This window comes from Xenopus tropicalis, chromosome 9, assembly GCF_000004195.4.
Source record: "Xenopus tropicalis strain Nigerian chromosome 9, UCB_Xtro_10.0, whole genome shotgun sequence".
Taxonomy (NCBI): domain Eukaryota; kingdom Metazoa; phylum Chordata; class Amphibia; order Anura; family Pipidae; genus Xenopus; species Xenopus tropicalis.
Window position 1 is genome coordinate 27,939,484 of NC_030685.2, and position 22,258 is coordinate 27,961,741.

Genomic DNA, 22,258 nt, shown 5'->3' on the forward strand with positions numbered 1-22,258 from the left:
GAGACTCAGCTAAACATTATTTATAGTATTAGCCTTGCCTTACTCACTTCTTTCAACGTATAGTGATTTTCGTGTATACACAGATAAGGGACAGTCATTTAATGGCATCTCCCATGTAGTTAAACTACATCAGCAAAGGTGCTGCTACCAGCTATAGTTCAGCAACAGCTGAGCTGCAACTGGATGGGCATCCCTGTTTGCAAAGTTAAATGGCAGCCTGGTTTAAGACAATTATGGTCCTATTTATTATGCTGTGTAAAAAAAAAACAAAAAAAAAACAGGTATAAAGCTGTGTAAAATAAATAGCTATATTATCAATGTGTATTTTATTATGGTGTCTGAATGCCAGATTGGATGCCGTTATTTCCTATGCAAGTAGCTCTAAGAAAAAATTCCCAGTGGCTGAGCCTATAATACCAGTACAGAATGTGGGACCCTAGAGACGTGAGATGCTTATTACAACTGTATTACCAAACTAATAACTTTAACGTGCCCCAGCTCCTTTCTTGTGAGTATAGCTGGATGCAGAACTATAACTCACAAGAGTCCAGAAGAGCAGAAAGTGAGCGGTGTCACTGAGAACACCGGGAGGGAAGGCAGTGGAGATGTCAGACAGGTTGGTTCCAACATTCGCACAAAATTGACGGTGAGTGAATGGGTTCGGGCAGTGTTCTTTCTTTTCCCCTCCCTGCCTGCGACCTTACAGTGCCTTGCTTTGCGCCTTCGGAAACCTCTATTTATAGGCGCACACCTGCCCCACCCCACTTCATGATGTCAGAGATGGATTGGGTCAGGCGCAGGTCTATAAATAAAGGTGCATTGCTGAGTTGGGCTAGGGTTGGAAATGGGCACGTTAGGGTTGGGTGCACATTGACTTTTTGTCAACCCCCATATCACAAATTCGCAAGGTAGGAGGAACGGTATAAAGGTTGAGACAGGAGCATAGTCAGGAGGCTAGGTGATAGGGGAGTACCAGGGATTACACGGAGGTAGAAACTAGAACAGCACTGAGTCCCAAAATCTAGATAACGCAAATCAAAGTCGTACAGGTCAAGATTAGATAGTAACTGATAGCGGGAACTCACTGACTAATTGCAATAAGTGTTCCCCAACACCCCACTTCAACACACAAAATATGTGCTGAGGCAAAAAATGCACAGAGGCACAGTCTCTATAAAGCCTTCCCCAGTAGCTGATTGGTGGAAGGCTTCATTATTGATGGAACAATGAATTCTGAACTATAACAGAGAATTCCAAAGGAAAATGTCAAGACACTGAATCTCAAGAGATAGTGGGTCATGCAGCAAGACAAGTCCTGACCTTAATCCAACTGAAATGTTGTGGAAAGATCTAAAGCGGGCAGTTCATATAAGGAAACCCACCAACATCAAAGAGCTGAAGCTGTCCTGTATGGAGGAACGGGTTAAAATTCCACCAAGTGGATGTGCAGAACTGATCAACAGTTACCCCAAACGTTTAGTGTCAGTTATTGCTGCACAAGGGGGTCACACCAAATACTGAGAGCAGGACTTTTGCCACACCCAGTTATGTTATTGGATCATTTTTTTTTCCAATAAATACATCACCAAATATAATCATTTTTGTTTCACCTGTTTAACTATAAAAATCTAGAAAATTTTAAAGAGTTCACAAACTTTTAAGCACCACTGTATATCCCAGCCATTCAATCATTCAGATGACCAAGCTCTAATTCAGAGAGGCTTGCGTTTAATTCTCGTGTCACTGATATGTTGCCTTTGTGAAAATGCGGTAATCTCCCCGTGCCTCAAGTATCAAACTTTAAGACTGTAAGATCGACAAGGCGGGAACCCTGAATGCCCCAAAAAATTGTGGAGAATTAGTAATGCTCTATGCATACGTATACATTCACATAAAAATCTGTAGTAATGTAAGTGTTTCTTTATTTGTGAAGGACTGTGCATCTGTCGTGGCCGGGGCTTGCCAAATTCTCATTCAGTAATCATTTGCATGGTACTTAAGGGTTTTTCCTGCTTGTGCCAGGAAGCTCACATGGGATAATACCATGACCCTGGGCTCAGATACTTTCCACATCTGTCCAGTCTGGGAAAGAAGGATCTGCTTGTGTGAACTGCACTGGGAAACAAGATCTTGAACCGTCTGAAAAATTCTTCTCCCCTCTCAATCTTTGCAAGTTTGAAACACTCCCTCCCAAATACAATTGGAGTTCCCAGCACCAGTGGCGAGTGCTGATAGATTTATCTCGCTATTAAATGTCACATAAAATTTGCCTCTGCCTCAGAGATGTACTACGCATGCAAACAAAACCCTTCGTATGAAACCTACGAAGCCATAGATTATTCAGAATATGTTAAATATAAACCACTTCCCCATTGGCTCTGTGGCTGGGATCCTGGGAATGTAGGGAAACGCAAGGCTTGCTGAAGTGATTCTGTTCCGTTGATTTGTGATAAAATGCTGCATATTCCCCAGCAGGACAACAGCTGATATATACTTGTTTACTCGCTCTTTTGCCACTGTTGTGGTTTTTATAAGAGCTTGTGAAGGCATGCATAGCATTCTGCATCTATGTCTCACAGCGGAAAAAAATGCAGAATGTAAGACTTTTAAGCACAACAAAATTTAAAAAAAAACACTAGAAAGTGCCAGTTGGTTAAGCACCTTAATTACTAAAATTGCTAACTCTTTAGGGCTCTTACATACTCATCGCAAGTGAGCAAGGGGAGAATCGTATGAAACAGACCATTCTCCCTTATTGGCTCGGCCAGGAGATATCATTAGAGACTAGGAGAGCGAACACCCAAAGATAAAGGGAGGTGCAGGTCCAAGGAGTCAAGCCATGAAATTGCTCCAGAGGACAATCATTTGATCAAAAGGGACTGCACAATCCGGTTAGTACAAAAATGAACAGAATTCATTAGTCAAAAGCAAAATACATAATAATATATATCAGCCCAATGCTTTTCAACCTATACAGGGTCTTTATCAGGGGTTCTAAAAGTCAAAAAGGGCCCTTTGTAATTGGTTTAACTCCTGATGAAGAAACACCCACATGTAAGAGCCCTCACACTGGCCCAACGCACCTCCTCCTTAAAATGGAACCAACCAGCAGCACCTTTGTACAGAACACTGTGTCTCTATGTTTCCCCTGCCCCACCTTGGGCTAGGTGCTTGCACAGTACGGTACATCTTGAGAGCCAACTGTATTCCGCAAGTACCCAACTTAATTCCAAGCAATGGAGACCTTGCAACAGGGATAATGTGATGCCAGCTCAGTTTAAAGGCTTATGGATTTTAATCACTGGGGTTGTGCCTCATAAATTGGCACCCCAAGCCACCTTTCACTTTTGTGGTCCTGTAAAATATTTTAACCAGATTAGCAGTTTAATAGCAGGAAAGAAATGTTTATAGGAAAGGAAATGTAATTTGTACTTGTGCCACATCCATGTTCTACATAACAGGAATCTGGCCAACTATAACGCTAGTGGGAACTGCTCTGATAGATAATAATAATAACAGATATTGGATATGTTCTGGCACATAGGTCTTAAAGGGTTCCTATTACCTTAAAGAGCCCTCAAACTCTGCAAAGTAAAGAGGACTACCTACTGTATGTAGTATACATTAACGGTATTCACCTTCTACAGGTTCTTGCATTGGAATTATAATGCAATAAAAGGCCTATGAGAGGTGATAAGGAACTTGTGGCTATTCTCCAAAAGAGTCAGCTGTTGCTTATGCAAAGCTAAAACTCCAAGCTCAGTAATAACTTCAGAAAAGCTTGGGATATGAAAAAAGATACTTTTAGCTCTATGTATTTTCCTTAAACAAATAAAAAATGATGATATCTAGAGGCCCTTTAGGTCCTGGTACTACTTTATTTTGTATTCTATGTATAGATTAATGCTTCCTGGATGAGTCTACAATGCAATTTCTCAGCTGAACTCCCTAGCACTGCCATTCATAATCATTAAAATTGCAATATGATGGGTTATCTAGCACTCCTTCACTTTTCTTTCATAAAAAGCTGCATGATATATTTAGCACTGATTCAAAAACCGTTTGAAGATTTTAATTCGCTCACCAATTATATCCTCCCCTACTCTGGCATCTCAATAACCTGTCTGCCCAATACAAATTCTGGATTCTGGATATGGATTCTTCCATATAACAGACCATAAACACAGACAGTGTGCATAACTAACAAAATGAAAGGATCTTGATTAAATAAAGAGAATTCTCTAGTTGAGTATACAGGGGAATCAATGCACTATACTGAGAGCAGGCACTTTCATACAGATGGAATGTCCCACCATGACTTTTAGGAAGGCTATCTTTATTATTTTGTAAAAATACTGATGCTGAATTTCTGGTGCAAAGTGTAATATGGGAAGCTTCGGAACACCTACCAACATTCAAAAACCAAAAATTAGGAGATCAGTCTTGAGTCAGTCTTCAATACACCCAATCCCTGATCCACCCTAATCTACACTTTTATAAAAGCACACCTTTTTGGGTATAGGAATTGTGTCTTTCCCTTCTTAAAATGGCCAAATACAAAATATAGTGTTGGGGCAATCTAGCTGACATTTCAGAAGTCCTTGGTTGTTCTCAGAGCAACTATTGTCCCAATTGTCCTACAAACCCACAAGCTATATTTTATTGGTAAGATGCAAACAAATTCTGCAACAAATGGTGTCTTCATGGCAGACATACCCTCTTGTGTCCAGCTTTATATGTGGACTTCTGGGCATTATTTGGTAATGTCCCTCATTTTAAGCACCTGCTAAGATATGCAAACACCAGCACATTTAACTTAGCAGCAGAGGAGGACTGCCCCATTTATTGTATCTGGACTCAGTAAACAAAATTATTCACTGTTCTCACAATGGTTGTGAGGTGGATTTTGGGAACTGGTACTAGAGAAAACCAGAACAAACGTTTCTGTCTCCTACCACTCGTGCCAGCTGTCCCTATATCATATGAAATGCACTCAGAGCACCACCTAGCGAGCCCAGAAAGATGGAAGCTGCATGTGATATTTGATCACCAGCTTGGGGGCCACAAGTTACATTTGCATAGATGACTTCTTGGTCAGGAAACAATGCATAATAAATATATACAAGAAGATATCAAAACAAGAAATCCATGTTAATTTCCTTAACTTTCTCGAAAATAGCACCATATAAAACAATATATCATAAGATCATCATCACTGTGGAATGCAAACCCGTTACATGCAAGTCCTAAAGTTCTTTTATATATGGCCAACCTATAATTTAGTGTAAGTGTCCCCTTAATCTTTGTTCAAACACAGAATTGTACCGATGATAAGCCGTGTAGGCTCCCGTCTCCTTTCACGCTGCCACAGAAGTCTGTAAGTGATTAACTTATGAATACTCATGATATAAGAATGCTCTTATATCAACATTTTCCCCCAAGCCTCGACATGTTTCCTGTTATAAATGCAGTACTTATGAGATCATTTTTATCAGGTGCTCAGGTTATTCTCCTTGGTCGGAATCAGCACTGGGCTGAATATGAGTTCAGATCACAGCTCAGCAGAGTATGTCCAACTGTTCCTAGATTCTGTTGCCTTCCTTAATTCAGGCACCTCATAAAGAGATAAAGTCCTGTGGAAAATTGGCAACACCCATAAATAGTTACCAACCTTTTTTTTTTAACAGAACAGCTGTTGAAACTTGGATTTCAGCCACATCAGTTTTGCTGTGCCAGTCAATGTTGCTCTTATATCCATGGAAATGTGGAGGATCACTAGAGACTCCATAGTTGGTCGGGGAATGGTTTCTGCCAAATCACATCATAATCTCTCATATAACGTGCCATTTTACAGGAGAGTTCTCCCCAAACAATTCAAGTTTTGGAACCGGTTAAGAGAAAAATGCTACCTGGGGCTTTTAAGCGCACAATTCATAATCACGTCTAGGTTTTATTACAGAAGGTAATTTCAAAGACAAGCTTATTCCCACATCTCAATGGCTGAAATTATAATTATGTTCCTTTTCATAGCTGGCAGTGATAAGAGGAACACATATTTTCAGGGAACAAATGCACATTTACACAGTTGGGCAATGTATCACAGGGCTAATACTTCTCAAGTTTATATAAGATATTCATAGAAAAAATAAAACTAGGGGCATCACCAGAAAGTCATTAACTGGGCTAAACTGATTTTTAAAGGGGCAAAGGGTGCTTTGGTTTTTAAAATAGCAAGTGGTAAAATGCCCAAATCTTCTTGTATGCCATTACATACAATTAGGTTGCAGATTTAGGAAAACACTGTTTTTAATTTACAGGGAACAGGGTCTAACCCCTAACTTGCATGTCTGAATAATACTCAGGTTAGGAGACAGGTAGGGGGCAGAAGAGAGGAACTCTATATGCCCCCTCTGTGCTCAGAGACCTGTGGTCTGAAGTGCAGGAAGTAGGTCTGGACTGGGATTCAAAATAGGCCCTGGCATTTTAAGTACACTGAGGTTCAAACAGCCTCCACCAGTCCAACAAATAGTGACTGTCTATGGCATTTTACTGCAGCACCTGGCATTTGCCAGAATCCACTGATTGCCAGTTCAGGCCTGGTAGGGAACAATGTGTAGAAAACATGATGGATTGCACCCATTTTCTGCACTCTGCATTTGATAAATATTCCCTTTTGTTTTGTAAGTCTCTGACTATAATAACAAGAACATCTAGGATAGCAAATAAGTGTTCACCCTTTGTTTCAAACCGCTCCTCTCAACTTCTACTGCTTATGTGCCATCCTTTTGGCAACCTATAGTATAAAGCACTGCTCATTTGGGTTCAATGTCTTTACATTTTCACATAAGCATAGGAGCAGCCATATTGCTCAGACACTATACCTACAGGTTGATGTCAACATACATTTTTAGCTTTGACTGTGTTTTCAGCTATAATAGAAAAGGGGCTGTAAGAAAAGTTAACCATGTTGGTTTTATCTGTTTTCTTCAACCCTGCTTCATCTAAATAAACCATTTTCATAAAAGTATTTTAGTAGTCTGTGTTATTGGGTAATCCTAAATAGAAATTTTCTATTTTAAGTACTAAAGGCTGCCCCCTGGGATCATACAATTCACAGTGCACACAAACACACCAAGGGCACATCAGCCAATTAATGGGCAAAGAGCTACAGACTTAAAGATGCTAAGGGGCACATTTACTAATCCACGAATCCGAATCACGAATGGGAAAAAATCGTATTGGAAACGAAAATTTCGTAAGATCGCAAATATCACGAAAATGCTTACGAAAAAATCGTATTAGTCACGATAATATCGTATTGGCGATCCGAAAGTCACGAAATTTTCGTACCGAACAATTGTAAACAGCTGTAAAACCTTTCTGATTTTTTCATGCAAACGTCCGAAAAAGTCGTGCGGCATACGAAAAAGTTGTATGCCGTACGGAAAAGTCATGCGGACGCCCGAAAAAATCGGCGAAAATACGCTCGGAGCATTCGTGCTTTTGTAAATGTGCCCCTAAGAGTTAGAGCTGCATTATTTACTGTCAGATGATCTCTGAGGGAACACACAGTCCATCATAAAATGGTGGCTCAAGGGAAAAGGGCAATATTTACTGATATATATAGTCCAGTTTGGTAAGATTATTTAATAGGCCACTAAATATGATATAAACTATGTGCCTATAGTTTTTTTAAATGCTGCTTATTAGAGAAACATATATTCCCTTCAACTTGACAAAACACTACACACAGTAATAACGCTCTGAAGGGGCCCTAATATGAATGTTTTCCATGGTGTTTGACATCAATGTGCCTGAACATCACCCAGCATGATTACAGCTATGCCATTTTATTACCATACTATACATTTCCATATTATGAAAACTATGCAAAGTGATTCAAAACTATGGCCTGAGGGCGGTTCATTCTTTAGTGAAATCCCTGAAAATCCCATATCTTTCCAACTATTGTCTTTTCATGTTGGCACATTAGAAGCTGCTCTGAATTCCCACAAACTAACAGCAGTCTGTTACTAGGCATCCACCCACTGGAAAAAAATGGCATCTGTGAATAGCTTCATTAACATTACTTGGCATATATTCCTCTGGGGGACTATGAAGGGATTGGAGCATGGTGGTCAAATTACACACACACATAAAGTTACATTGTGTTAAATATAGAATTTATATTTAGATTGTGTTTTTTTTTTTTAGATAAATCACGTGCCTCTACTAACCCTTTAGGTTGCTACTAGTTGGTTTGTGCCAACATAGACACGAAAATAGGATGACATTGCGAGACAAATGTACATAGGAATAGAGCATTTGTAACCGCAATAGAAAGAGGCTTCCCACACAATCAGCATTCTATGTATTGTTAGGAGCTACCGAACATCAAGGTAATGGCTGCTAGAAAATATACTGCCCTTGCGGTACCTGGTTGTGGTAAATCAAACGGCTTCTTCAGTTCAGAAGTTGAATTTCTGTTAAATGTGATGTTAACAGTAAGAGAACTTAACAAATATAGCTAGAAATGCTGTAGAATATTGAATACACTGAACTTGCTGCACCAGCCCGAAGGTTCAGCATCTCTATAACAGTATTGATCCAGGCCTTCAGAGTTGTGCACAGGAGCTCCCCATCTTGAATTATGTTAGAAGTGTCAGTGACACTGCACATGATCAGTATGGCACAGATGTTCCCTGCTAAAGGTCTGTTGGTTTGGTACAGAACCCCAAAACATAAGGGAGCATTCAATTAACTAGACACAGTGTGCAAAGTGCAATTTCAAGTGTTTGTATTTTTCCCACAATGCAACATTTTTTACCATTCCAGTGTGCTGCACCCACCACAGATACATTTGATTTACCAAATGAGCACAATTGCCTATGAACTTTATCTCAAATTGGGCACAGTTGCACTAAATATATTGTAAGCCTGCCTGGCATCATTTCCAGCATTTGGCATGCAAATGACGCCTGTCCCTGATTCTTTAGGGGCAAATGTGCTGTGCCTGTTGATGCAGGGGCTGTGGAGACCCTGGAGCTTCCACCTGGGGTTCCCCTGTGTCAATATGCCCAGCAGCACCTGATTCTGAACTGAAGGCAGAAAGAACTTAGCACCATTGAGTCCAAAAAGCACATTTTGACGCAATGCACTTGAAGAATGAGCCTTATAACATGCTATATTTCTTCCCTAATACTTTGATAAGCTTCAGTTCTCCTTTAAATATAATTGTTTTTATACAGCATACACTTACCTCTTCCCAACCAAAAGTGATCTCTCCAATACTCTTCAGTAGTAGCTGTACCTAATACTGGAGCACCAAGTGGAAAAATTACCCCTGAACAGTCAGCATCAGACTTTGAGGGCAGTTTCCAATTGTTAACACAAGGACCAAGGTGGTTGCTCTGTTATGAACTATAGCAACCAGCCAATGGCTGACTCTCAGCACTTGCAGCTGAAGTACATAACAGGATAGAACACAGAGTGAACAATTCATATGCCTTTTTTTTTTTAATTTTAGATTTTATTATCTACTATTTTTCATCAATGCTGGCAACTGTGTTTAACAGGACTGCAGGTTAGATACCCCTGCTATTGTGCTCATAACCACACTACCAGTGATTCTTTATCTCTAAATAGCAGATAGTAATCCTGCTTTTCTAACAGCAATGACGTAATGCCAAAAACTCAGTCGAATGAAGCAACGCACAATTACCTCTGTTATGATAAAGAAATCATCCCCAGGCTCGCCCTGAACAACGATTTTCTCTCCATCTTCAAACTGAACTGGTTCAAGAGCATCTGCCACTGTCAGACGTTCCCACTTGTCTAGTGATTCTAAACAAGGAGGATCAAAGAGTCAATAACAATCAGGTATCATGCTGAGACATTAAAGTACAGTAAAGTGCAATGGCAGTACAATTTATAAAGTAAGCGATAAAATACTGAAGTTTGGATGGTGATGTAGTTTATTAAATCAACATCTTTTGACTTTTAAACATATTTAGATGTAGATATCATGGGAATTTTTCATTTTGCAGGCCTTGGTAGAGGTACTCCCTCTAGATTTGTATTAGTTAGTCAAAATTTATTGGGCCAGATTCAATTTGATAACAAAAGCTTATCTCCTATTTCAATTGCAGATTTTTCCACAGTCCCAGGTTCAATTCAATGAGAAAACATTATCAGACTTTTGACATAAAAACTCTATTCAAGTCTCTGAAAGGTAAATCTGGAACTAAATTAGGGAAAAAAAAAATTCTCCTCAAACTGAATCTCGCCCATATGTTTTAAAGTGATAAACCATTAAACATCCTCTCCTCAGGGAATTGGATCTGGCCCATTGTACTGTTCTTCTGAGAACATTTCACCTGAGGAGAGCAAATAATGTGTGTGTCTGTGTAGGTTTCCTCTGGGTACTCTGTCTCCTTTCATTCCAAAAATATAAAGTTAGGTTAACTGACTGCTGATAAAAATTGACCCTACTGTATGTACATGTGATACGGACCTTAGATTGTAAGCTCCACTGGGTCAAGGACTGATGTCCATGATCTAAAATCTGCAGAAATATGTTGACGCAATATAAAGAGATAACAAAGTAAAATGTCCCGGAGGGAACTGGTAGCTGGCAAACAGGCTTGACTGTTTTTACTAAAGGAACCTTGTGGACTAGTGTTGTTTTCACCCATAGGAGACAATAAGCAGAGCCAGCCGCAAGGCACATCTTTAGAGGGGGAAATAACCTATTGATTTGAACTGCACACCTGCTGGATGGGTTAGAAGCCCTTAATCCCACTAGGAATTATAACCTCTCACAAGCAGGTACATTAGCTTTGGACTTGCTTGCTCCGACTTGCCTGCTAATTAGTGCATACACCATTGTTCAAGCGTGGCACGGCAATGTCCCCTGAACCAGGGCGCTAACATAAATACTGCCGCACAGCACAGCTGCGTGGAGGGGATGATGATATTGAAAGGCCCTTCTATTTTGCCAACAGATTTAAACATTGTTCAGTTCTCATAGACTACGTGTCAATAGCCATACTGTGGGAAAATGTGGAAGGAGCAGCTAGAAGTAATTTAACATAGTTCTCTCTTGTTGTTTACTAACAGCATACTTTTCCAGCAAATAATAATACAGAATGATAATGTTTAACTGTACATGAATGGCAGGAAAAATGTGGTTTTATATAAACCAGACATAATTGTCTGGTTGATCATCATTTGTGTATATAAGGTTTCCGTGATCATCTGTAGGTCGGCTGCTCCAGTGTTACATTAATATTTATTATTCTGATATAAAGAAATGCACGACAGGGTCAGACAAAGTCGGCGAAAAACGCCATAGGCTGGGAAGCATTAGTAATGCACTCTAAAGATGTAAATAAAACTTGAGGATGTGAAACTTGAGGATGTGAAAGGGTCCAGTATATATTTTTATTTATTTATTAACATTTATTTATAAAGCGCCAACATATTCCGCAGCGCTGTACAATAAGTGGGTTTCATACATTGGACATACAGAGTAACATATAAATTAATCAATAGCCGATACAAGAGGTGAAGAGAGCCCTTCCCAAAAGAGCTTACAATCTACAAATATACAGAACAAATTCCATTTCTATGGGATAAGCATGGATACAGCACAGGTCCTGCTATGCATAGATTGTATTTTGTGATCTTGGTTTGTATTTGGGGATACATCCAGTTCAAGGAATAGTTACTGCAGCCTTACATGGGATCTCTGCAATGGTACACAGTTCCAATTCAATAACACAGTAAAGAAAATATTTCCCCAACATCTTTGCTGTTTATTAAAGAGGAACTCCGGCTTCTGAACCAAAATTTGTTAAAGAGTCCCACAGAAACCCCTAATATACCTATCACTGTAATAAGTTCCTTCAAAAGGTGTGTATAAATACTATTTTTATATGCTGAAATCCAGTTGCAAAACAGTTCTTCTCTTACTGCATCCTTTGAAAACCTGGTGGGGAGGAGGGACTAAAACATTGATGTTACAAATTGTAACAACATCTCCACATCTTACAGACAGCATGCAGGAACTACATAACCCACAATGCATTGCACTGTGATGTTACTTTTCTTGTTGACATCACATGTGCAGGGAATTGTGGGAATTGTGGGAATTAGAGGATGCAGGCTGAAGGCAGTTGACTACGGTTACTTTTTTTGGGGTCTCAAAGTAGTCAGCCAGATCAGCAGGGGAACAGGGGGCCAGGCTTAGGTAACTGTTCTAAACCATATTATTATATTAAAAGTCATGAAAAGGCTGCATATTTTTTTAATTGTATTTTGAAAAGTTACCCTTTAAAGGGGTTGTTCATTTTTAAGTTGACTTTTGTTATGTAATAGAATGTCCAATTCTTAGCAACTTTTCAATTAGTCTTCACATTATTATTTTTTTTGCTTTCTGTGTGCTCTGTGTGGCTACAATTTTATTGCTGCTTTTTATTACTTACCTTTCTATTCTATACAGCCCATTCATATTTATCTATACAGTCTCTCACTTACTGCCAAGTTGCTAGGGTGAACTGAACCCTAGCAACCAGATAGCTGCTAAAAATCCACACTGGAGAGCTGATGAACAAAAATCTAAATAATTAAATAACCACAAGAAACTAACAAATGAAAACCAATGTCTACTTCATTTAAAGTTAATTATAGTTATATTTATTATTCATTACGTTACATGGGTACTACAGTTGCTATTTTTAAGAAAGCAATTTTGGTTACTTACACAGAAAAAGAGACCCAGACTCCTAGCATCACTGCAGACTACTGATACTGAGTAACAGAAGTGTCACATCAGTCAGTAGAAGCAGTGATTTATAGGATCATTAGCAGTTATTAATAGCTGTAGTAATTTAAGTAGCAGTTTTGATTTTCTGAGCTTAAAAATACAGCCATCAGTTGCCCCCTTAAGAAATATTCCTCAAAGCACCAAAATATAGGACTCTAATTAATGCTAGCAAACCCTTAAATCTTAGATCGCCACCAATGTATCCTAAAAAATGGCCACCTATGACTTGGCATTCTCTTGTGCTGTGCTATTGCTATTGCTGTAATAACCACGTTGATTTATTTCACTGCAAATTACTGAAGAATCAATCACAAATGCCAGTAGAGCCCTGAAGCAAGCTCTGTAAGTACCGTGTGAGCTTCTGTTGCTCCCTGTAGTTGTGGATCACTGGCTTATGTGTAATACAACAGGCCAGATGAACAGGCAGTCCAGCCAGGAGACATTACCCAGCCACTCTATGGCCCTCTTTATAAGCTTAGAAATGAGCATTTTTGTGCACGAATTTCAATATCTTGGTAAAAGAATTAAAAAAACTTCATGTGGTAGGTATGAATATATAAGCTCCTATAGACTTACTGGCCACAAATCTCATAGAGGGCAACAGTGAGAACAACTCTCATCACTCCCTCACGTATCAGTAACGGGTCTGCTGTCCTGGCCTTGCTAGAAGAGGTTTTAATGGTTCTGTAAACATTGTGCATGGAGTAAATGTGTTGATGATATATAAATAATATATATAAATAACAGATTGGAACACATGGGATCAATTATCCAGAAACCCATTATCTAGAAAGCTCTGAATTACGGGAAGTGATCTCCCATACACTCCATTATAACCCAATAATTAAAAATGTTACAAATGATTTCCTTTTTATCTGTAATAATCAAACAGTACCTTGTATTTGATCCCAACTAAGATCTAAATAAAGGTGGTTTTATTAAACATCCCAATAATGAATGTAACTGAACACTGAGTCAAATAGAGGGTCAGATCTTAACATGGTCATGTTGGCTTTTTGGGGGATGGTTGGACAATCAATAGAATAGTTCTACATTAAGAGAATGCAATAATGATTTATTAGGCATGAGTCAAAACATGAAAGTGTTTGAACTGACTTCTACCAGAAAACCCTTTGTGAAGTTCAAGAACATATTCTCAGGTTTAGTCCGTCCAGCCACCATGACTGCGTTTAAATAAGAATGTTTGCTTCTTAAGCAGCAAATGTATTGATGTTTTGTTCAATCTCCCATCGTGTTTGCTTTAACCTATTTGCTAAAATGTAACCTAATGTAATCAGCAAAGCAAACCCCTCCACGCTGCAATTTGAGTAACGCGGTAATGGGCTTTGCTGCCCCACTTAGCAAACTTTTGTCTTGGGCTAATGGTGATTGATTGGTCAGAGAGGCTTGGGTTTTGTTGTTTCTTTCTGCAGAAGGCTATCAATGGTATGTGAACATATTCTGATTATGACATTCATCATGACAAAACAAAACACCAAGCATAAGAGGGAAAATATTAAGAGATTTTTGATTGTTCACCTAATAGGTATGGCCATACAAGGGCCAATAAAAGCTGCCGATGAACATAGTCTACAGCTTATTGGCCCCTTGTATTGGGCCCTTACACAGGCCTGCCTGATATCTGGCCAAAAATCGGGCAGATGTCAATAGGGCAGGTTTGAAAATCCTATCAGGGTAAGGAATTCATCAGCTTGTCGATACAGTCCTCACCCCAACGGCCTGCACCCAGTCAATCTGATCTGATGGTTTAGCCAAAGGGCTGAAAGACTGGATCAATCTAGTATCACCCACCTCAAGGTAGAGTCCTGCATGGGGTCAGGCATGCAGAATATCTAAAAGCAGTGAGAATTCAGTTGGAAAACCCCTGTCTTCTGTCCACACAGGTGGTCTGCAGGTACCCTGCAGAGGTAGTTGGGCAGGTTGCGGGCTGTTTAATAGTGGGGGGGGGGGGGGGGGTGGGTTTATTTTTAGAAACCTAGAAAATCTCTGCAGTGCTCACAGATTCGCCAGCTTTGATGACACTTCCGTTTTTTGCAATATCAATACCTGTGAAAAAGCAGCTGTGTGGGTAAGCGGGTCTGGTGCAGGTTTACTGAATTAGACCCTTGCAGGTGGGCATATCAGGGAAAGATCCGCACCAAACAAGCTGATCTTTCAGTGTATGACTAGCTTTACAGACTAAAAGGCCCCTTTTTACAGTAAAAATTTAGACCCCCCCCCCCAATATGGTAGTAAAAATAACTATTGCATAGTTTAGCTCACCAAACCCTTGGATGTTGCTCCCAGTGGCCTCAAAGGAGGAGCTCATTTTTAAATTTCTGGTAAGGAGGCAAGTTTTGGTTGCATAAAAACCAAGTATAATGCCAAACAGAGCTTTCTGTAGGCTGCCAGTCCACATACAGGTCATTAAGTAGTCAATTATAGCTCTTCCTGGTACCCCAGGAACTTTTTTCATGCTTGTGTTGCTCCCCAACAATTTTTCCATTTAAATGTGGCTCATGGGTATAAAAGGTTGGGGATCCTTGGTTAGACAAGGATAGACAACTATATAACCATTCACATTCCATCCTAACCAATCATCATTATTCAATATTTCAGGGGCCCCCAAGGGAGGCCAGTCCCACAGTTTGAAATTAAAGGAATAATGTCATCAAAATACAAAGCATTTACCCAGAAACAATGCATACTATTTTATAAAGTACTGTAGATATGAAAAAGGTTTACTTCCTTCTGAAAAAAAAATTATAGTGACTATTTGGTTGTAGGGTGAAATGTATATCATGTTGCTCAGCATGGTGACATGGTGCTAAGCATTGCTGCCCTGCAACTCTGGGGTCCATGCTTGCATGGGTTTTCCTCTGGGTATTTTTATTTCCTCTCACCCCGCAAAAAAATATACACAGGTTAATTGAATCCTGACCTTATGGTGCATTAAAGTGGTAGGGACATTCGATTGTAAGCTCCACTGGGGCAGGGTGTGATGTGAAAATTCTTTCATAGCACCATTCCTGGTGCTATGAAAATAAATAATAATAATTTCCTCTCAGGATCTGAGGCACATAGTACAACCAAATACCCTTCATATAAGAGGATTCCCTGCAAGCTGTAGTAATACTATTGCATTCCCTGGTTTCTTGCTGTGTCTTATATAGCTAACAAAGAAATTATGAGCACAGAAACAGTTTCCTCATGTCTGCTAAAGAAAATCATTATGCTATATAGTTTAATATACCTGTCAATTATACCATATGCTCCTTGATATACGTCCAAGTCATATTTTAGTTAGTGGACCATAAACTGGAAATTTCCCCCCAAACATTTTATATCCAGACAGTTCTGAAGGGAACCATCTATCAAACCACATTATTTAACCACAAGGGTGTGGGCAATGCTCCCTCCCATGTTGAAACCTTGGGATTTGAAGAACGTCTTCTCATATTCACACATGTAAAATCATTTAGGTTTGGTCTGTGAGATCAGATACCAAGAAAGAAAAACCTCAGTAACAGATGTGAGCCTACATGAACCAATAAAATCCCTAGCATGCAGGACCCCCATGCACGTTTATGTGGCTGCTGTGTGGTCTTTGTAACTTGACTGCATGTGTTTTCGGAGTCTAAAAATGGCTCGTGCACCTAGTGTCATCAGCGGCAGGGAGGACAACTGACCTAAAATGGAGACCTTGCTCAGGAATTCTTCATACATCTTCCGCTTTCTCAACGTGCTGCCCTGTTATTAGGGGAAGAAAAAAAAAACAAAAAGAGGAAAAAAATGATTTCACAACATTTCTGTGGTTTTTACACATAACTGGATGCTCTGGTTCCTCTGCAAAAAGGTCACACCCAACTACACATTTAGCCTTGAGGTACAAATATTAGCAAAAATATGAGGGCAAACGAGGTCAGTGCTGTTTGCTCAGCAGTCAATGAGTGCACGCTTTGAGCATGTGATGGAATATCTAAAATACATTTTCAACCATAAACACTTGTTAGCCAATGAAATTGGTGCATAACCATACATAGATAAGGTACATAAATTCAAAATTTTCAGTGTAAAACAGTGGCTGCTTCTAGAATAAAGAATGCAAGTGACCCATAAAACAAAGAGGGCATGAATGCTTTTTCTATGTTAAGAAGCTTAACACAAGTGGATATATGAAGCTTCCATTAGTTACCCAAACTAAGCTTCTAAAAACACCTTTGGGCAGAAAACTCCACACTGTGTCACTCTGCAGTTTTACAAAGCAGTATTAAATAACCAGGCGGGTGATACTACTAAAAGGGTAAAAAAGATGAAAAAACTTTGTGTATATAAAATCAGACCTTGATTTGAAAATGATGTCCCATGTATAGTATAGTATAGTTATATTTATCCTGTGGCCTTGTTCCTTTTAATGGGAATTTTTAAATACTTATATGTAACTTTAGAACATTGGTTTCCAGATTTTTTCAGTTCCGGATCCCCTTTTGGTATTTAGTCAATCACATACAAAAAAACAGTGTTTATCCACAATCGCTTTCTTACAAAATAGGCATTTTCCTAAATTTCACTTGGGATTTCACTGGATTTGAACCGAGGGTCAGACTGGGGGGTGAAGGGCCCACCAGGGCTCCCGCCCCAGGGGCCCTGCAGGTGCCCCCGCCGGCCGCGTCCCCTAACCCCCCCGCAGGGGCCCCCCTAACCCCCCCTCGCAGGGCCCTCCACCAGACGTCCTCCCCCGAGGGCATATACTTAACGCTTCAGGGGGAAGAACGGTCGGGCAGGGGGAGCGCTGGCAAGGGTTGGGTCTGGGCCACCAGGGCCCAGTCCGACCCTGTCCCAACCCCAACTATAGCTCCAGGCCCTTCTAGGCCTCCAGAGTTTGGGAATCACTGCTTTAGAGTGTACATTATTTCCTATATACCGTAGGGCTTATTTGCAACGCCCACACAATGAGCAAATTGCAAAAAAAAAAAAGCTCTTTGCCCAGTGTGTGGGGCATTGGGACCTGGATTAAGAGTGAATTACATTCTCTCCCTCACACTAGTAAGGTTAGTTCTACAAGATTTGTCACACTTCTTAATGCATTATCTCCAGCAAGTAAAATGTAATTTTTTTACCAGGCAGTTACATTATATTAACAGCTGCAAGATACATAGATGTCACTCAAACTGTTTATATATATATATATATATATATAAACATATATCTTGGTATCTGCAGGTTTCTAGAATAATGTTAAGAAATACCTTGTATCTGATTAAGCTGTCACAAAGTTCATTCATTTTTACAGCACACAAATTTGGCCAAAAAAAGGCTACACAAATCTATATTTTTAAATAAGAAAGTCTACTGTAAGGATTGGTATTTATTTTTTAGAGCACCACCACCCCCCCTCTTACTGGAACTGCTAAGTCAAAAAATCCCAAATGTAGTTATATAAAGTGCAGCAACTCTTCAGTCTTTCCCTGACAACAGGTGATTGTGGCCACTCTAATGGGCAAGCATTCAAAGGGATGCCCATGTGCCACCAACCACCCCTTATGAATACAACACTTATAAACTTTGGAAAGCTGTATTCACAGGAAGGCAAAACTGCTTGTGCTCCACTCTGGAAGAGCAAATAGCTGCCCCTTCAGCACAAACAACAAGGCAGGATGAAAAGTGCAAAAGACATGGTTCTTTGGCCCCATTTTATGAACTTTGCACCCTGCCCTGCACTTAGTAAATGAGGCCTTGTCTGTCTTTAGTAATTGATTAGGCTTCAAGCTGAATCCAATGATGGGCTCCAGCCTTTGTAAAGCACTGCTGTTATAAGCACTGGTTTATAAAGGTGCTGTCGATGCTGCTGCCAGGTATTAGGGGGAAAACAGGCTACCTACATTTAGCAGATTTGCAAATGAGACAGACACAGCTATTGCTTACAGGTGCACTTAGACTATAAAGTAAAACTGTGGCCTATAGTGGCCAAAACTTAATGAAAATAGCAGAATTCTTGCTTGGAGTGTAGGACTGGCCAGACCAGGGATGACTTTGGCGCACTTGTCAAACTTGAATACATTAAAGTATATGGACAAACAATCCTTTTTTTGTTTAATGGCATTTGGGGGATGGCAATTTAGTAGCTTTATGCACAAAATGTGTTAATCTTGTATAGTGGTGAGCACAAATTTCCCTTTTTCCTGGGGAAACCATGACATGATCAAGATCGTTGAGAAGATCTTCTTCTTCTACTTTTACCATCATATAAAGATCTGCAAATAAATTTCTTGGCTTGCATATAAGATCCACCTGCTAAAAGATCTGGGACACAAACACAGAATCAGATATATGTATTGGAAATTAGACCACTTGGCTGCTGTGTGAATATCTAATTACCCAAGGATCATAGCTGCAAGTTCCAATCCAGCAGTGGATTTAGTTTAATGGTAGCCGGTTCCCAGAATAAAAGATATAACATTTTAATATCAGTTGGGGGCATGGGTTTTTAAAACTAGCTTCTGAACAGAAACCTGGTTAATGAAATGCTGATGTAATTAAATGAGTTTAATGTAAGGCTAAGATTTGTCAGCAAGAATCTGTGACTCTTTTTCAGGAAAAAGTACCATATTGGCCAGTGGACGGTGCAGCAGCAGACGAAGAAACGAAGAGGACCTGCAGTTCATCCTCACTTCTTGCTATTCTGATCATTCGCTGTCTGCCCCAACAAACAAACAATGCAAATGCAAAAATAATGTGTATGGCCACTCGTACGGTATCCATGGGTAAAACCATGAGTAAACAGATGTCTAACCACCTTAAATCAGGCCCACTGCCTCCAATTGCTTCCCCTTTGCATACTATGGAATGGCCATGGGTATAGCTCATGTAGCTGTCGTCTAAATATGTAGCCTTTGTACAGAATGGTAAGTGTCTGGAGACACTGCTTCATGTTGTGTTACTGATACTTTACAGAGATATTACAGCAATCTAACACTGTTTGTAACACTAGCCTTACGATTTGTTGGCCAAATAAATCACTTTTTCTGAGCATCTCCAAGAGAGTTACATGCTCTTTACACTGAAGGAGTTAAACCAGAAAAAATTATTGCGTGTGAAAGCCTTCTACTAAACATGAACTAGGTCTGTAACTCTATGCAGCGAGAAAAACTCTAATGGCACTATGAGAAGGTATCTCTAACCCAAAGATCGCGAGGTTAGATTATCTTCAAAGCTCTGCAGTACTAAAATGGATTCAGGTTTTCAGAAACGCTGCCAAACTAAAATGCCTTCCAAGCACCCCCTTCTCCATGCCAAATGTCTGAGAACTAAGACTGTTGCACAGAATATAGTGAGAAGCACCCAACAGAAGTCTGTGGCCTTGCACTGCATACTAAGTCATTAATCCAGCTGCAGAAATGTAAAATCATTTATCGATCCCAGAGGTTCAGCATTAAGTTTTATGGGCACTTAAAACTTTCAATGTATAGAAATAGATGGGATTTTGTAAAGAAACTACATCCCGCAAATGCGACTTTTGCTTTATTTCACTGCAGGTATAAAAAACACATTGATGTTGAAATTCATAATGATTGTTCTCGCTCTCTCAAAAAAAAAAAAAAAAATATATATATATATATATATATATATATATATCTCACTGAAAGTACTGCGCACTCCATTAATGTCGACTTCAATTTATTGCATTATAAAAATACATCACATCGACGTTTCGGTCCTGGTCTGGGACCTTAATCAAGATGTTACACACACATTGTGCAATCTTTATATTTGTGAACATGTCTGGTGGTTAAGGGAAATATTTTAACTTTACTGTTCTCCACACATGACATTTTAACATTTTGTCTCCGTTTTATATAGTAGTGATGGGTGGGTCATATTGATGCATTGGCCAGAAGTTTTACAAATCACAATGACCGTTGCCCTTCCCTTCTCAACCTGGCCTGGCAAGTTTGTTAGTTATAGGCAAATATTCCTTTATTCTATATTTGTATAAGACAGGGAATAGTTATATTGCTTATAGCATTATTCTTCGACTATAGAAGAACAAAATTGAGACTGCCAGTGAAGCACTAGGACTAATGTTACTATATAAAATAAATATGATGTTGTTTATGAAAAAATTTTAGAACTATGACCCCCCCTTCCCTATTAGATGAATCAGACCACAAAAAAACCCTTAACCATCAAAATTTACCACATTTTTAAAGATATATCCTATAATGGAATATGACGTTTGACTGTTAAGGTTATGGCTTGGAAATTTAATCACCAGGAGGAAGCAGATCAAAGTAAACTGAAGATCTGGGAAGATCCTAAATGTAAGAATAGAGACAAAATGCTGGACTGAAACCCGACCACTCACCATTAGAATCCTTCTGTAGCTGTCCCTATCTATGCCCCAAAGCTTGAGGTCTGTCTTGGCCTTGACAGTTGCAGCCCTTGGTGTGCCATAGATTAATGCAAGTTCTCCAAAGCTTCCTCCTTCTCCAATGTTGGTCACCCACTCACCGTTTACATAGACCTAGACAAAAGGGGGGGGGGGGGGAGAGAAGAAAGAGCTTACTAGCAGGAAATTGTTTGCTTTTTCCTTATATCTCCCGTTATCTGAAAACCTATTAATAATCTCTTGTCTAATGAGTCGAAGCAAAGAATAGGAGCTCAAACAATAGCCTAATAGTTTCCTCACTTGGTCACAAAGGGTTGACAACCTACTTTGAGGATAGAGTTTCAGCATTTGTTGCTTTGGCACAATAAGTGTATTTGCTGTGGAATTTTCAGCTCCTGTGGTTTATTGGGCCCAAGTTATTTCTTTTTCCTAGCGCTGAACACTCACAGAATCGACAAGCAGAACTGTCACAACTGTGACCTTTTATTACACTGACAGACCTAAAAGGAAGGAGACGTGTTGATAGCTGTGTTGATAGCCATAATGAGGGTCATAAGCAAACCACATCCCTGTGAGTTAAGGAGAAGAAACTCAGGGTGGCCTTTGATGGCTCTTCGTCTTTGTCCCATCAGGGCCGTTTCTTTCTCCTAAACCAATTAGCTCTCAAATACTTGCCTTCCAGCCTGATGTCTTCTTGTTTACCTTTTATCAAGTCTGTCATAGAATAACCTCTTGAGAAACAAGGTGTCACACTGTTTATTTGCAAATAGAACCCGAAAGCGTTTTATTTAAAGGTAAACCATTTGCTACAAGTATATCACAGATAACCTTTCTCATATTCAAGAAGAGGTTTGTTTACATATTGCATAAACTAAAATAATAATCTCAGCCTTGTCATTGCATTTGTGAACTTACCTCTATCCTTCAGCAGATATGTATCAATATACGTGGGAGACTCAGTAACCAGGAATAGCCCCCAGACTAGATTTATTTTGACCCTTTTCTAATGGATCCTTTGTAGTGCCTTAAGGAACTTCTTTCCC

At 39.6% G+C, this 22,258-nt stretch overlaps 1 protein-coding gene across 2 annotated transcripts in view; it reads right to left on the minus strand.

Annotated features, from left to right (window-relative positions):
- The window catches only part of prkar1b (protein kinase, cAMP-dependent, regulatory subunit type I beta), a 124,417-nt gene that overhangs the window by 11,494 nt on the left and 90,665 nt on the right, over positions 1 to 22,258 (minus strand). For both annotated transcript variants that reach the window (NM_001079454.1, XM_031892755.1), the window contains 3 exon segments: positions 9,722 to 9,843; positions 16,516 to 16,576; positions 21,192 to 21,350. In NM_001079454.1, coding sequence (NP_001072922.1) covers positions 9,722 to 9,843; positions 16,516 to 16,576; positions 21,192 to 21,350 — 342 coding nt within the window.